Consider the following 17,678-nt stretch of genomic DNA (forward strand, 5'->3'; position numbering starts at 1 on the left):
TTACTTTATTACGAAACTTTATTACGGTACCGTAATGATTTTTTGGTAATTACTTTTTGCGTATACAGTTTTATTATCTATATTCTAGATAACCTATAGAAAGTAAAAAAGAATGACGTAGTCATATGTTCAGAATCTGTTCAGTCGCGTATCCGAATAGTATAGCATCAGAAAAAAAATAAAGTGACACGTCCACCCACCCTGTCAAACTTCCACGGTTTCACGAATTCTGCATGACAATATTTCATGTTTTAAGTATTAAAAATGGTAAGGATACTTTAATTATATATCCAAATAAGTGTTATAAACTTCGAGCGTTCATATTTTTTAATTAATAAAGTTTTAGCCACGTAGTAAGTGATATGTCGAGAGTGTGTCATCATTCGTATGTCGGCTTAACATTTTTATATTATTGTGTAAATTGATGTTTCGCGTAATTTATCCTGTTTAATGTGATATTACTATGTTTCCAAAGCCGTTGAGATTGGATATCAAGAGAAAACTGACGGCCCGGTCGGACCGCGTCAAGTGTGTAGACCAGCATCCTACAGAACCCTGGCTGTTATGTGCACTTTACAACGGCGACGTGAATATCTGGAATTATGAAACTCACACACAAATAAAGAGATTTGAGGTAATATATTTTTTGTTTTGTTTATACTTTTAACCATTTTAATTTCATGCAGTGATTTCACTTTCATCTCAGCAATCATATCAAAATATTGAATATATCTTAAACTTTATAATTTACAAACATCATTTCAATTCTGTGTAATTTAATATACCTTATTTATATTTACTGTTATTTCCTGTTTGTACAGGTCTGTGATTTACCTGTGAGAGCTGCAAAGTTTGTGCCTAGAAAAAACTGGGTTGTAACTGGTTCAGATGATTATCAAATAAGAATATTTAATTATAATACATTAGAAAGAATTCATAATTTTGAGGCTCACTCGGATTATGTTAGATGCATCATTATACATCCAACACAACCTTATATACTAACTAGTAGTGGTGAGTTTTTATATCTATATTGAAAAACAAAACAGTAAAATATGAATATTGTTACAAGATCCAAATAAATGAGTTAGATAATTTGTCTACTTCTCATTTAGTTTGTATCTAATTAATGTAATTAATAACTTTAATGGTTAGCCAACCTAGCAAAATTAGAACCCTCAGTTTTTGGAAACCATCTAAGCACTGACTGCTTATTATAACCAATAAATGCTTATAATAACCTTATATAGCATATAAGAATTTCAATATATATACTACACTACAAAACACTAAGCCATATTTTGAAGTTGAGTTAAAGCCAAAATTATTGTTATTTAAAAGTTTATTTATACTAAATCAAATAAATAATTTTAGATGATTTGCTCATAAAATTGTGGAATTGGGATCGTAATTGGGCATGCCAACAGGTATTTGAAGGGCATACTCACTATGTTATGCAAATTGTTATAAATCCTAAGGACAATAATACTTTTGCTAGTGCCAGTCTTGATACCACTGTAAAGGTAAGCTATAAAAAATATATAAATTGAATATATGTTTTATTTTCTTATAAGTAAAAACTAGTATATAAATAATCTTTAAAAATATATGTAGAAAAATAGTTTGTATTGTTATCATCTTATAAAAAACAGTAGATTTTGGTTTTTTGATATAATATCTTCATAGATATTTATTGATTTTGATATTGTTTGAAATGGCAATAATAAAAAAGTAATGCCACATTAATTGTAAACTTATAATTTTATTATCAACTAGCTCAGCTAGACACATTCTATGTGTAGACAGTAACTGACGTAATATAAACCCATAGCCTTGCTTGATAAATTGAATATCCAATACAAATAATTTATATAATTATTCAATTTCACTCAGCAGTTTCTAACATAAGAGTGGTAAACCAAACACTAGATTTATGAAATAGTTTTTTTTTCACCAATACTGTGCAATTAATTACTGTATCGTATTCCAGGTATGGCAACTAGGGTCTTCTATGTCAAATTTCACATTAGAAGGTCATGAAAAGGGAGTGAACTGTGTAGACTATTACCATGGAGGTGATAAGCCTTATCTCATCAGTGGTGCAGATGACCGTCTTGTCAAAATATGGGACTATCAGAACAAAACTTGTGTGCAGACATTGGAAAGTAAGTTTTATTTTATTTGTCTAATGTGTATATTTGTATATATTTTTTTCATATGTTTCTTTGACTTGATTCAGAACAAAATATGTTGTACTTCTTTATTAAAAATATTTGAGACTGTGGTGGCGCAGCCACAGACAGTATGTTGCTGTACAGCCACGCACAGCTCTATGGCAGTGTGTTCCGACTCAGGAAAATTTAATAATATCTCTCTAATAAGACACACATAGCACTTCTACTAGTATCACTACAGTTGCACGCTTGTGCCCCATATTTCAAATAATATAATTTATAATATAATTCCAGGCCATGTTCAAAATGTATCAGCAGTTTCTTTCCATCCGGAACTCCCTATCCTGCTGACAGGTTCCGAAGATGGCACAGTACGGATATGGCATGCTGGTACCTATAGACTAGAGTCGTCATTAAACTATGGCTTTGAAAGAGTATGGACTATATCATCTATGCATGGGTCTAATAATGTTGCTATTGGGTGAGTAATGGTTTATTTTAGTATTGGATATTGTATTTTATTAAATAATAGCGGCCACTTTAACTACACGATTATGTGTTTACGAATTCAAATTGTTCTAATAGTATTATTATTTTATTTAATACTATATTTATACAGTGAATGCCACAGTTACTGCCAATTCAATAAATCAGTTACTTGTAGCTATTTAGTTGAAGGATTAGAGGATGAAGTATACCAAACTATCATGGTGAAAACTGCATTTAAATTGGCTAAGCCGTTTCTAAGATTGTCGTGCACAAACGCAAAAATAGAAAAAAAGACGAAAATATTAAAAATAAATGTTTCATGTTCTGTTACATTTACAAATGCCCCCAATAGTAGTGTGTTTCTCATAAATCCTCACATCATAGTGATGCATCATTACTGTATAGAATACTGGCTTGAGGTATTTAGGACTCTAGGAAAAAAATTGGTGATAAGTGATTTTTCTCCACTTTCTGATTGTTATAGAAATATTGTACACAGATTAATGCATCTTTCTTTTATATGACTATAATTTTTTAAAGTGCAACATTGTAAATCTCTAAACTGAGTGGCGAGTGCCTTAACCTGCTACGTGAGATAGATGCGTAAAACTAAAAATATATATAATTAATAACCTAACATGAACGAAATAACATATATCATTACATTACATTTTAAATGAAATTAATTTAAATTTTATAATAATTTATCATATTAACAGTTACGATGAGGGAACAATAATGATAAAAGTTGGTAGAGAGGAACCCGCCATATCAATGGATGTGAATGGTGGCAAGATAATTTGGGCTAAGCACTCTGAAATGCAGCAGGTTAACTTGAAAGCGTTGCCTGAGGGTTAGTGGCTCTTATATTACAATTAGACACTAAGTTATCATATTTAGTGATTTTGTACAATATTTTGTGTACAGTGCTGTGTAAAGATTGTTATATTTTTTTCTTATTATAGCACATATTTGCTTATACTAGTTGATAATAATAATGACGTAAATTATTTACGCAATTATCTTCTCTCAGGCACGCAAATCAAAGACGGCGAACGTGTACCAGTTGTTGCAAAGGACATGGGTTCTTGTGAAATATACCCGCAGACGATTGCACACAATCCAAATGGACGTTTCGTAGTTGTTTGTGGTGATGGCGAATATATTATTTACACAGCAATGGCGTTAAGGAACAAGGCTTTTGGTACAGCACAGGAATTTGTATGGGCCTTAGACAGCACAGAATATGCCACTTTGGAAAATTCCAGTACTGTCAAAGTGTTCAAGAATTTTAAGGAAAGGAAGAGTTTTAAGCCAGACTATGGGGCGGAAGGTTAGTTAATCATTTCTTTTTTTATTAAAACATATGAAAATGGTTAATGGTGTTATTCATTTGTGAATATCACATTTTGAATTGATGTTTTTGTTTGTTTACTGATATGTTATGTCATTTCATTTTCGAAGTAGATTAGACAAAATGGTAAAATAATCTCTGACCCTCTGTCCAATTAGACAGAAGCAACGTAAACATTTCTCAACTGGGGCTACCACTGTTAGCAATAGAATACGAATATGAATTCATAGAATACATATTTGAAATATATTATTAGAACTTGTGAGTATTATATAAATTTGTTATGTTTCCAGGTATTTTCGGTGGTTTCATGCTTGGTGTAAAGTCTATCAGTGGTATGGCCTTCTCTTTCTACGATTGGGAACAACTGGAACTTATAAGAAGGTAAAATTTTTATTACTTTGGTTATAGTTAATTAAAAAATATTAAGTGTTATGTTAATAATATTAGATTTTTTTAACTGTACCCATAAAATTGCATTGCTCTCTCTCTCTCTCTCTTTTAAATAGTATGTGCGTTGCGATTGCTCTATTTAAGTGTTATTGTATTATTATGCCCAAATGAAAAGATAGAAAGATGAAAGCTAATCTTTTAATTACTGTTGTTCTGTTTGGACATGTATACTAATGGCATTTTATTGTGTAACTGAAATCAAACAATGATGTTTTCACCACAGTTATTACATTCATTTCCATAGCATGCGAATTTGATAAAATTATTTAGATTTATTTTATATGTTACTTGTTTGTGTATTTAAAAAGTATTATTAATAAATTATACCATTATTGTGTAATTCAATACTAAATTGAATATAATTGTGATGGTTATAGGATCAATAATAAAATGGGAAATGCTTAATTAAATAAATATATATTTCGTTTCATTGTCTGGTTACAAAAACATTTTGTTGGATTTCATCACATTAAAGGTTGTGGGTTCAATTCCCACTCGATGAAATTAAATATTTAATATTTCTTCGATCTGGTAAAGAGCCGTCAGCGCTGTATTGAGTTCCGCCGATAAACAAGCTCCACACACCCTAGAATTCGGCGGGAAGTGGAAACGGAAGTGTTTTAATAGGAACGGCAGTGTCTTAACACTAGGTTCCCAGGTCCAATGGCTGGCTACCTAGAAAAAAATTATGTTAACTATTGCGAATGTTTCTTTCTTTTATCGATTTGGCGATTTGTATAATAATAAATTCTTATTATTGTTCAAAGTTATTCAAAATAGTAGTCTTACAAAATATATATCATTGGCTAATTGTGTGTGAATGAAACAAATAAAAACTTGCTTGTTTAATATTGATCGTAGATATTAAATATAACTGATATCAGTTATATTTTTTTTATAAAATAAAAAATAATATCCAAACTGCATCAACATTGCTGCGAAATAGAGATTAATAATTATTTGGAGCAATTTTTATTGGTATGCATGCCCTAGTATGCATACTAGTGCATACTAGTGCATTAAGAGAATTATGGTCCAATACATATAAGAAGGATGCACACTACAGTGCTGGTTTGTACTGCCGATCTCATATGCCTAATTGATTGCCATATGCATTATGAGAAATATTCTTATATACATGGCTGGACTGGTACTTGACCAGAACTGCTATGAAAGCTCTCATTTTCTTTTGTATAAGAATTTTTACATACTGAGCTAAACCATGACTGCTGCACACTGCTGTGTCAATGCTTCTATAATCATAAAGAGAGAGAGAGAGAAAGAGAATACAAAAATGGAATTGTAACATCACTATAATAATTTTATTTATTTATATGTATATGACATGTTTAATCAGTAAAACGCTCATTTCAAAATCAGGTCAGTTTTACTTGATTAAAGTATGTAATATAATTAATATTATATATGCTTATATTACACAATAACATAGAATTTAGCATACTTGTATTGCCACCAATAAGTTGGATTGAGCGAACTGAAACAATTGAAACGAACTTACCCAGTTCTAGGGAGCAAAACAAAGTTATTATTAAAAACATATGTTGCTGGAAATGTAAAACATTAACAAAAGTATATGTTTTATTAGCAAACAATCCATTCTACCTAAGCAGTTGTTATTTCTCTTCCACTGTGAAACATGAATCAGTTGATTTTAAATATAAACAATTTATCCTTCTTACCTTAAATAAAAAACACTTCCTATTCAAAAAGATTTTGGAACAAGTGATGTCACATATGTTTTAATCATTTTTATAAACCAATATATGTCCTAAATCAATACTAATTCGATTCATCTGTGTATTTCTAACATATAAATATTACCTTCTATTTTAATGGCTTAAAACAAATTTTCATGCAAAATTGCATTAACATTTATATACATCTCTGTATTTATAACAAAAATTACCTATTCCAGGATTGAAATCCAGCCACGCCACGTTTTTTGGTCGGAAAGCGGCAATCTAGTGTGTCTCGCCACCGACGAAGCGTATTTTGTACTAAAATATAACCCGGCTATAGTAACAAGGGCGAGGGAGACTAATTCTAATATTACTGAAGACGGCATTGAAGATGCTTTTGAAGTGAGCATTGATAATTGTTTTTTTTTTCTTTTTTCTTTGGATATATTGGAGTGTTAAAAATATAAATTTAATTAAAAAACTGTATTTGAACCTATAATTACACAAGCTTGAGTCTAATGACTGAATGAATAATTGAATGAATAATTAATTAATTAATCCTACTAGCCTATTAATATTATTAATCTAAAAGGATTGATATTTGTTCCATTTTCACACAAAAACTAGTAGTGATCTGATTGAGATGAAACTTACCAGTAAAGTAGCTTGTACATCAGAATAACACATAGACTACAATTTATGTAAAGTTATTGTATAATTTAGATATAATATTATATCTGGTAGAATGTTCGCTTTTGTTTATTGTTTTATACATTCATCATCACTCATCCACAATGCCGGGAGGAAAAGGGAACAGAGTTTTGACCTAATTTATCTCTGTTTACCCTGCTGTAGAGGAATAAGCATGATTGTTATTTTTTGATTTTTATTTGACCTGAATCCACTACAATGTTAATAAATATCACTTCACTTCTAAGAATTGTGAATGTTAGTTGTAGTGATAAGAATCTAACATAATCCAATATCGTTCGCCTCAATTAAGAATGATAATAATGATAAGATATTAGGCCAGTCAAGGTGCAGGGGCACAAGCGTGTGACTGTGACAACATATTGTGGGTTCTATTCTCACTCAAGGGAAATAAAATATTTAATATTTACATTTCCTCGCTCTTCTAATGAGGCAAAGTGCGGCGTTTCTTCCGCCACTCAACACGCAATGTGTCCAGAATTTGATTGAATACAGTTAAATAATGAAATATTTTGCTTACAACTTTCCATTACAACTTATAATAATCATTTCATCATATTAAAACGTAAACGTGCAAATGCATCAGTTACTATGAGTATTATAATTTATATACGCATATACGAGGGTACTCGATAAGGGCAGAAGGACCTCAGTATTATGTATTTTAAAAAAAACTTCAATCAATAAAGTCTTCCCAAGAAGCCTTGTTTAAATGGATTCCGGCTGATAATCCTTCTATTTTGCAATAAAAATAATTATTTGCTGATGTGACACAAAATTCAAAATTCTAAACGATTGGAATTGTTTTTTTTTAACAATTTTGTTTATGTATAATATTATTTCAATTTTAGGTTGTAGGAGAAGTGAATGAAACTGTAAAAACAGGTCTATGGATAGGTGACTGTTTCATATACACAAATTCGGTGAACAGAATAAATTATTACGTCGGCGGAGAGATTGTCACTATATCTCATTTGGATCACACTATGTATATATTGGGTTATGTCGCTAAGGAGAATAGGTGAGGAGACTTCAGCCACTTGTTTTCTCGTTTTATTTAAAGAAGTGTGTATTTATAAGTGAAACCTTTACTGCATTTGGGCATCTAAAATATTAAACAAAATTTTGGTTTTAAAACTTTTTCTTTTGTTTAATAATGTATACTGATACTCTAATACAGTCGTGGCGTAGGGGCACAGAGTGTGACTGTAAAACAGACTGGTTGTGGGTTCGATCCCCACTCGACGAGATGAAATACTTATTTACGCTTATATTTCCATTTCTTCGCTCTGCTATCGAGGCAAAGCGCGGCTTGGAGTTCTGCCACTCAACACGAAAGGAAAGTAACACGAAACGAAAGAAACTTTCTGCCTTTCTGGATGATTCCAGAAAGGCAGTGGGGAACGGAGCGTCTTAGTACTAGGTTTCATCTGCCTACCCTGCTGTGTGCGGATTACAGCGTGAAGCTGATACTATAATATTACTAATTAAAAAGTGAAAGATGAAAATTCTATATATTTTAGTTATAATCAAACAAATATTATTATAATCCTTTTTTTTTCATTTGACTAATAAACATTTTAATTATTTAAAATTTATCAGACGTTTTGTCATGCTGAAATGCCCAAATAAACAAAAAAAATTGTCTGTTCGTCAGTTTATTTGTCTGTTTGTTTTGCTAATCTCCGGATCTACTAGACGGATTTACATGCAACTTTTTTGGTTGTGTAGCTATTAAGTCTAGGCAATATCTAGGCTATATTTAATTTTGAAAATCTAGATACCTAATGTGGAACCTTAACAGCCTGTCTAAACTATAAGAGATATAAATATACTGCTTTGATAATAAAAATGAAGATCTTGAGCAACTTGTATGGAACCCTAACAGCCCAGCTACATCTTAAGAGATAAGAATATAATGGCTTCGAAATAGTTGTTCTGCGTGGTCAGTGTTAAATGAAATTAGGTTTTTATTCTGACCTCATAATTTAAAATACCGTAAGCTAGGTACCTCCACGCGGTGCAGGCGGTAACAGTTCAGGTCTATTTTATAATGATAGGTATATTATTGTAGAATTGGCCTCCCCCCTGAAGAATATGTACGATGTTTGGAGGACGCTCTTGCATCCCCTTGCATTAACACAATTCTTTTATAGTTTTTTTTACATATATCTACCCTCTTTTACAGGAGTTCGCTTGCAGTATAATAAATAATTAACTTTACATATCAATGTTCAATGTATATTATTATAAATATTAAGTATCAACATTGGTCGTTATTTTAATTCAAAACAATCAATAAAAACATATTAGAAGTCATTATAGTTGTCAGTCAATTCTGTTTATTAAATGAATAATCATGTAGTTTAAGCAGGCGAAGACGCAGGCCGTCCGCTAGTAATAAATAAATGAGATAGTGAAGAATAAAAATATATTCTAAATCTCATTCCAGATTATACTTAAACGATAAGGAACTAAATATAGTATCGTACTCCCTACTCCTGCCAGTGTTGGAATATCAAACTGCCGTAATGAGAGGTGACTTTGAGACGGCCGACCGAGTGCTGCCCACAGTGCCTCACGATCACAGGACTAGAGTGGCACATTTTCTTGAAAAACAGGTAAACATTCTCAGAATTGGAATAAAATCAATCACAATTAACAACTAATTGTGTTAATGTAAAGCATTAAGATTTAATTGTGAATTGTAATTAAAAATTACCTCTGAATATTGGTTTATTTATTAATATTTTATAGACAATTTCATAGATTATTTAAAGTAGTGTGTGTAATTTTTTTTCGTCTAATGTATAAATGGATAAGAAGGTGCGACCTTTGGTTTTAATTGAAAAATCTTAGTAATTTAAGTTATATGTTGAATATTGTGGTTCTTCCAAGTTATGATGTTCCAAGATGCAAAATAAGTTTATTTTATAATGCAATTCTGATGATGGTCTATGTATGTCCAGTATGTAAATATATTTAAATATAAATTATTATATATTAAAGCCTTATTCATTTACATTAAATTATAAGTAATACTTTACCCATAGCTGTACCTGCACTTTTTGGGCCATATCACTCAACAATCATCTCTCAACTATTATTGTTCACTTCTTCTTTTTCTTTTTTATTCTTGTATGTTTAAATTATTGCATATTATTTATAAACATCATTTATATTATTAATAACTTATAATATATATACAAATATCTCTCTAACAGGGCTTCAAACAACAAGCTCTCGCGGTATCAACGGAACCGGAACATCAATTCGAATTAGCTCTGTCCCTTGGAGAACTTTCTAGAGCCAAGCAATTGGCTGAGGAGGCCGCCATAGCCGAGGGTGTCTCCAGGTCCTCATCAGCTAGGTGGTCGAGGCTAGGAGCAGCTGCCGCCATTGCGGCTGATACGGATTTAACGAAAATATGTTATTATAACGCAAGAGATTTTAGTGCCTTGTTGCTGTTCGCTGTTAGTACAGGTTCGTTTATTTGGTTATTTCTTTTTTTTTTAATATTTAGTGTATTGTCTTTTGCCTTTAGTTTAAGGTGATGATATATACAGCTCTGCTAAAAATTACAATTTCGAACTAAATGATACAATGGATAATTATAACATTATATCAAAAAAGTGTGTTAAAAGCACTTACTTACTTTTAAGTAAGTATTTCTTATAAGAACTCTTTAGTTCTTATAAGAAATAGCCTAACTCTAGCTTTAATATAGCTCTTTATCTTTTTTATTTCTTCACACCATTCCATATTATAAATTAAAGTCCCATACAATTATATTAAAAGACTGTCCAATCTGACTATATCTCTTTCAGGTGATAAAGAGCTCCTACAAGAAGTAGCGAGAATGTCAGCGGAAGAAGAGGAAGACAATATAGCGTTTGCAGCCTACTTCACATTGAACGACTTGGAAGGATGCTTGGATTTACTTATTAAACGTAACAAATTGCCTGAAGCTGCCTTCTTTGCTCGGTACATATATTATTACTTTAGAAAACAAAAAAATATATATTGATACTTTGATTCCCAATGATGTTGGTAGATAGTAGTATATGTAACTGTATATTTAAGATAATAATAATATATTTTTTTTAATAAGTGATCTGCGAAAAGTAATATAACATTTCCGGTATACCTTGTAATTGGTTCACAAATTCAGATATAGATAGCTTCTTGTATTTAATACTGACAATACTGACATTCATTCAGTTTAATATATTATTTACATAGTATTAATATAAAAAAATATATTTAAAAAATGTTATTAAAAATATTTTTATATATCAATAATATTTGTTTTTCCACAGATCATACATTCCATCCAAAATGAGTGAAGTGGTAAAATTATGGCGGGAGTCAGTGGTGGTTACAAACAAAAAGTCTGGACAATCCCTCGCCGACCCGACACAGTATGAGAATTTGTTCTCTGAGTTTAATGTAAGTTCAACTATAATTGTTTTTCTTAATTATAGCTCCATACAGTATCCAGCTCGTAGCAGGGTAGGCAGACACTTGGGACAGACAGACCTAGTGTTAAGACGAATTCTAGGGACATTGCGTGTTGAGTGGTGGAACTCAACGCCGCGTTTTAATTCAACACAATAATGATTTCCACTAGTAGGGATCAAATCCACAACCTCTGCGACATAATTGTAGAACACTCTCTTGTAGACACTCGGTGATATCAATTTACCATAAATTAACCAAATATTATTTTCTATCTAAATGAATCAAACTATATATCCATATCTTTACAGGAATCTCTACAACTAGAGAAATTTCAACGCGACTTCGCCTACACCAACAATTCACTACTAGAGAACCTTCCAGAAGATTCCAAATTGTGCAATGTCAATCGAGATTTGGCACAGGAGAAAGTAGAAGCGGAAACCAGAGGCTCGTGGCAAATGGACATTCCTAGGTAATAACAAGAACTAGCGACCCGTTCGCGGCTTCACCCGCTCTGACTACACAATTTACTAATCTGCACTACTTTTGTATTCTAAGAATTATAATATCACTTTAAAAACACGAACAATATTTAAATCAATATTTATATTGAAAAGTAAACTTTCAGCCAAATCAATAAATCAATTTTGTCAAACAACATTCTTTAAAAATTGTATAACATTTTTATTTATAAACCGATTGCAATAAAACAAATACTTTTATAATAATAACGTTAAGAAAAGCTTGCCAAAATATATTAGTGAAAACTGCAATTAAGTTGATAAAGCCGATTCTGAGATTAGCGGGAACAAACGCACATACAAATATTTTAAAAACCATTTTTTTGCTTCTATTACATTATTAAAAGATACCACTTCATATCCAAATTCTAAGTTTACAGTTTAGCAGATACAGTGAATTCTATCAAGTTAATTAACGTGAAGTAATATATAGCCTATGGCGTTCCTTGGTAAATGGACTATACAAACCAAATCAAAGCTTACTACACAGTTCAAGAATATTTACAGTATAGACTCGTATGGAACTAATGTCTATTGAATGTCATGCAGGAAAGCTGCCAGTTAATGTAATAATTAAATTATAGCATTGACATTGAAAAGAGCAACTGAGTTTCTTGCCGGCTCTCCTCAGCAGAACTGCTTTCCAAAACGGTGGAAGCTTTTTGTTTATATGTTCATTCGATGAATCAAAAGTGTCTATAAAGTTATAATAGTCTATTGGAATAAATAATATTTTGAATTAGAATTTGGAAACCCATGGTTAAATTTTTTTACTGGTATAAATAATAAATAAACACTTTTATTTTATTTGTACAACAGATAAGTTAATATCTATAATAGCTATAAATAAAAAAAAAGAAAAAACTACATAAAATGTTTCTAAAAAAACAATATCTTTAATTACAGTACATCGGACAGAATACCAGAAGTCCAACCAGCAACAGTGGTGCTGGAGGGCAAACGTAAAAATTCCTTAGATATTATGAAGGAGATAGAACGCGAGATAAACGATATGGTACTGGAGGATAACTGTAATGACCTGGTTAGTTTCACAATATTTGGTTATTATGATTAAAATGTACTTAAGCTAACTATAATTGGATATTTAGTAGTATATAATAGTATCACTGTAACGCGACGGTTGTGGGTTCGATTCCTATTCTGGGGAATGAGTTACTATTTATTAAATTTTGATTTTCTTCGCTCTTATATCAATTGTGTAAAATGTCTTAACACTAAGTTCCTTCTGCTTACACTGGTACACGCTGATATAGCGTGATACCGAGATAAACAACAATACTAAGTTGGGTGGAGGTGTCGACTAAATCTGTAAATATAGTACAGTAAAAAATTGACACCCTAAAAATGAGTGTACTAATTTGAAAGCATAGGGACAGGCATAAAATCGCGGCGTTTGGTTATGATATTCTCTGGCTTTATTTCACATTTCACGTTTTTATTAGTATAATATTTTTGTTGTTTTATCTGATCACTATAGATATTTTTATTTGCTTATTCTGAATTATTGTTATTTTTCTTTCATAATTTTCACTTCAGTTCCTCTTTGTTTTTCTTGTTGTTTAAATTAAGCCCAAGAATTTGACATAATTATCTAAAAGTTATAGTATACAAAAAAATAGAAAATTCTAAGATCATTTTTAGACTAGTTTACAATATATTATTAAATTGTTTTTGTTTCCAGGATTTGTCGGACGATGCAGATCTAATCGACTAATGCTTAGTGGCTAAGTGTAATTTAATTTTTTTTTATTTTATAATATTATTATGATTATACTGTGTGTATTTCCTAAAGTGCTTACATGTTTTAGTATAGTATTATATACATATTATTTCGATATTCCACGTTTATTTAATTCACCATTCTATTCATGTCCTAATTGTCTATTTTATGAAGAAACGATGACATTGTGCGGCTATTTTGTATTTTTTATTATTAATATAGAATACATTTTTTAATATGGTTAATATTTTGAAATATGACTTGTAGCTGTTGTTGAATGTCTGTTTCAGCTAAATTTGTATTGTGAGATTAGAATTTCAATGGAATTGCGTAAATATATCTCAAAACCGGTTGATAGTAAATTTTACGAAATTATTTATGTACTTTTTTTGTCTTTATTTAAAGGACTTGTCAACCTAACATGTCAACCACTGTACATTATTCACCTTATCTATATTTTTTTTTTTTTTTTTTACAGATTACATATTAAAACTTAAACACTGACTTTGAATAACATTTATATACTTTAGAAAGACCTATATCAAAATTATTATTTGATGCTTTAAACGTGGCTTTGATAAATAAAAATGATAAGTATATTATGATTTTTAAAATTATAATTAAATTATAAATATATTTTGTATTGTTAATGATATTAAAATGTATTTATAATACATTATAGAAAAAATAACAAAATATATTCTACAAATATTTCATTGTTTTATCTCCACTTTATCATTAAAAAATACATAAATATTATTTTTTTAAAATGTACAATAAATACTCCTCTCTGAATAATAATGATGATGATGATAATTACAACTTTTATATTTATTTTATCAAAAAGTTGTAAAACGCTCCCTTTGACTGCCATTTTGTTTTCTCCTTCGTATTTTATGAATAATCTGTGACTTTAATAAAATATATTTTGCTATCAGATCACGTCTTCCTATAATTTTTGTTGAATTTTTAATATAACTTACAATATTCATTTATTATTAAATAATTTAATGATGACATGTTCTTTTTTATTTTAAATTTGTGTGAAAATACACAAAATAAGGTAAGATCACACAATATCTTAAGGTTTATGAGGGGAACGGAGTATCTTAACGCTAGTTTCCCTCTGCATACCCTGCTGTGTGCGGGATACAGCGTGAAGCTGATTTTGAGGTTTATTTTTTGATAGTATGTAAATTGAATTGCTATTATTCACTAAAAAGCTCTAATTGGTCTAATCACGGCGAAAATTATCATTCAATTAACATTGACACTTACACAGCAATAAATAAAAACGTAAATTAATATAAAATATAGAGAAACTAATAAGAAATTATTAATATTTACATGTTAATGGTTAAATTAATATTTAGTAAGAATAAAATTATTTGTATGGATATATCGTATTTATTTTGGGTATAAAAATACATTTTTGGGAGCCCATAATTTGAAACTTTTAATTTTTATTGGTGGTATTTCAAAAATATTTTTTTATAACTAAGCTTTATGAAATTTATCCGTAACTCAAGGGTTATAATATGACGATATTCAAAACAAGAGAACACAATACCAATTTCTTTATAAGTAGAAGTATTTTAATTTATGCGGCGAATAATATATAAAAATATAAATTTAAATTCTGATACTTATTAATATAATTCTTGTACTTAGTGTGTAGAGAAGGGTAGCGACATTATTTATTTAATATATATCATACATATTATAATTGCAGCTAAATATTATAATTCATTTATTTATCATTTATATAATGATTAAGATATACAAATATACAGTGAAGGAAACTGTCATATTAACATATTTTCATGTTTAAGAAGACATAGTAAATTGATTATATATCTGACGTGCTCGCCATGGAATAGTTTTTTTTTACATTTTTGAAAATCTATAGCCGCTCACCCCATCGGTCAAACGATATGTATTAACTTAACTTAAGACATTTTATCTTGTTATCATCTAAGCTTCGCAACCCAATAGGTCTCAATGACGCTCGAGTAAATCCCGAGTTAGCTTCTTCGTCTCCCTATGTATTATGAAACTCTGATTTATTTGAATCATTGTATAAAATTTTCGAGTGCCGCACAAGTATTCTTATCTTATTAAATGACAGTTAGGTAGAATAGTATATTCAAATTGTTTTATATAAGACAGTCACAGTCAGTGCAAAAGGTCTATGACAAGTTTTTAAACAAAATAAACATTTTTGTTGCCTACAAATTTTGGTGAGTAATTTAAGTTTGTTTTATTAAATAAACTTTTATGTAAAACGGCCTAAATAAACGACGGGCGAAACTATAGATTTTATATAATAAAAGATTATCCACCTGCATAGACAAATTTTTCACTGACTAGTCGAATGTGCAAAATAGCGTTTGTATACAAAACTCGTTATAGGGTGTGTTCTCGCAGTTTATTTATTTTTTTATTAAAAAAAATAATAATTCAAAATATTTTCTATCATACATCGTGACTCAAAAAATTACAGCCAATTTGTCATCTATGATATATACTTTATAAATATTTTCATAAATTATTATACGAGTATAGTACTAAGATATTGCCCTCACTAAACGAATAATACTTTTCATATTATAGAGATATTTTTAGTATTACCACGTTTTCTTGCATGAAAATTGCAGTAGTGTGTAATTGTACCTGCTTAGTTTGTTCGAGGGATCGTTGCAGGTGTTAACTTATGTGAATAATTAAATCAAATGTATGTTAATATATTTTATATGAGATTCGTAAGTGTTTCTTGTAATCATTATTCTATTCGTTTTAGGATTTAATGTTGCACTCAGATTAATGTTCATCCGATAGAACTAGCGCTTAACTAACATTAAATCATTATATTTCTACGAATTTTTAAAGTTTAAATATAAATTAAACGCTAATTTGCATCTTTGAATGCGACTGCTAGTTAGCTAGTAGTGCTATTAAACTTTATTGCCTTGCAAAAATCGTTCACATTATATATATTTCTATTACAATAATCCGGAATAATAATATTTCTTAACTTAACCTACAGGTTGATATCAGTAAAATTAGCTCATAATTAATTATTAATTAAATTAAAATAATATATACATATAAATAAATCAAAATTGTTTACTATAGCTAGAAGTATACATATATTGTTATATATAATTACAACTCGAGAACACATTTCCTTGATTTCTCACGTATCGTTGAGAAATAAAATGAAATTTTCTGTGAAAATAACATTTCTAATCCATTAATTTATAAGGCTATCCTCACATTGGACGTGTACTCATATGTAACAGTAGCTAACCTAACCTATATATAGTGACGGTAAGAATATGTTGTGAATTATGTGACTTCATAGAAAATTTTAAAACAAACGGTAAATATGTAAAACATTTCGGAGATCGGTTCGTAAGCTTTCAGACGTTTTCGTATGGACAAAATTAATTAGCACTTAAAGCAAATTAAACGTTAATCAGTCTCCTAATGTAGTTAAAATAGATATACCTTAAGTAGATATCTACAAAAAAAAACTACTTTATTCTATAAGTACCGTTATGAGAATACACGTCTAACATGCGGATATCCTAATGGTGTGTTAAATAATCTTAAACGCTCAGCTGGGAACTGAATGCGCTACTGCTATAATAGCTAATGCTAGTTATAGTCTATAGTATGCTATTCATATGTAAGTAGAATGGAGATGCAAAATTATTGTAATTATCTATATAATAAACACATTAAAAATTGAATGGTTGGTTTTTGTAGATACCTAAGTTTTTTTATTGATAACTTCTATTTTGTTTCAGCTGCCTTTCTTGCAACGCGAATTAATATGAATTTATATAAAAAGCAGCATTACTAATACGTTTTGTTAATCAATACAGTGCCGCGTGCAGGTTCGAATCCCATTCGTGAAAATATATTTAAAAAATATATTATGCAACACTGCACTGTGATTTAATCATTTAAGTAACATTATTTAGCGTTTCCATACGCCATGAAATTATCTTCTATACTCTCTGTACTCTGTATAGAAAATAATTTTCTATTTTTTTATATATTATATTT

At 29.8% G+C, this 17,678-nt stretch overlaps 1 protein-coding gene across 2 annotated transcripts; it reads left to right on the forward strand.

Moving 5' to 3' along the window:
* Positions 1–127: 127 nt before the first annotated feature.
* beta'COP (coatomer subunit beta') lies at positions 128–17,359 on the forward strand. Of its 2 annotated transcripts, XM_085206660.1 has the most exons (18): positions 128–267; positions 476–634; positions 822–1,014; positions 1,375–1,523; positions 1,991–2,165; positions 2,469–2,655; positions 3,383–3,516; positions 3,697–3,996; positions 4,311–4,401; positions 6,407–6,572; positions 7,733–7,902; positions 9,334–9,502; positions 10,106–10,364; positions 10,709–10,865; positions 11,201–11,330; positions 11,651–11,814; positions 12,770–12,905; positions 13,566–17,359. In XM_085206660.1, the coding sequence occupies exons 1-18, from the start codon at positions 265–267 to the stop codon at positions 13,596–13,598; spliced, it is 2,775 nt and encodes a 924-aa protein (XP_085062786.1). In that variant the 5' UTR covers positions 128–264; the 3' UTR covers positions 13,599–17,359. The 2 variants fall into 2 exon arrangements, with proteins under 2 accessions (XP_085062786.1, XP_085062785.1); XM_085206659.1 differs by lacking the exon at positions 128–267 and having other exon boundaries at positions 449–634.
* The last annotated feature ends 319 nt before the right edge of the window (positions 17,360–17,678 follow it).

The sequence above is a fragment of the Heliconius melpomene genome, chromosome 21 (genome assembly GCF_056956725.1).
Source record: "Heliconius melpomene rosina isolate 202511_hmr_F chromosome 21, ASM5695672v1, whole genome shotgun sequence".
Taxonomy (NCBI): domain Eukaryota; kingdom Metazoa; phylum Arthropoda; class Insecta; order Lepidoptera; family Nymphalidae; genus Heliconius; species Heliconius melpomene.

Bases quoted from the DNA above. Each gene is read 5' to 3' on its own strand.
- beta'COP (XM_085206659.1), top strand. From the start codon at position 464: ATGTTTCCAAAGCCGTTGAGATTGGATATCAAGAGAAAACTGACGGCC. The intron at 635-821 runs GTAATATATTTT...CTGTTTGTACAG, and splicing joins CACAAATAAAGAGATTTGAG to GTCTGTGATTTACCTGTGAG. The intron at 3,517-3,696 runs GTTAGTGGCTCT...ATCTTCTCTCAG, and splicing joins CTTGAAAGCGTTGCCTGAGG to GCACGCAAATCAAAGACGGC.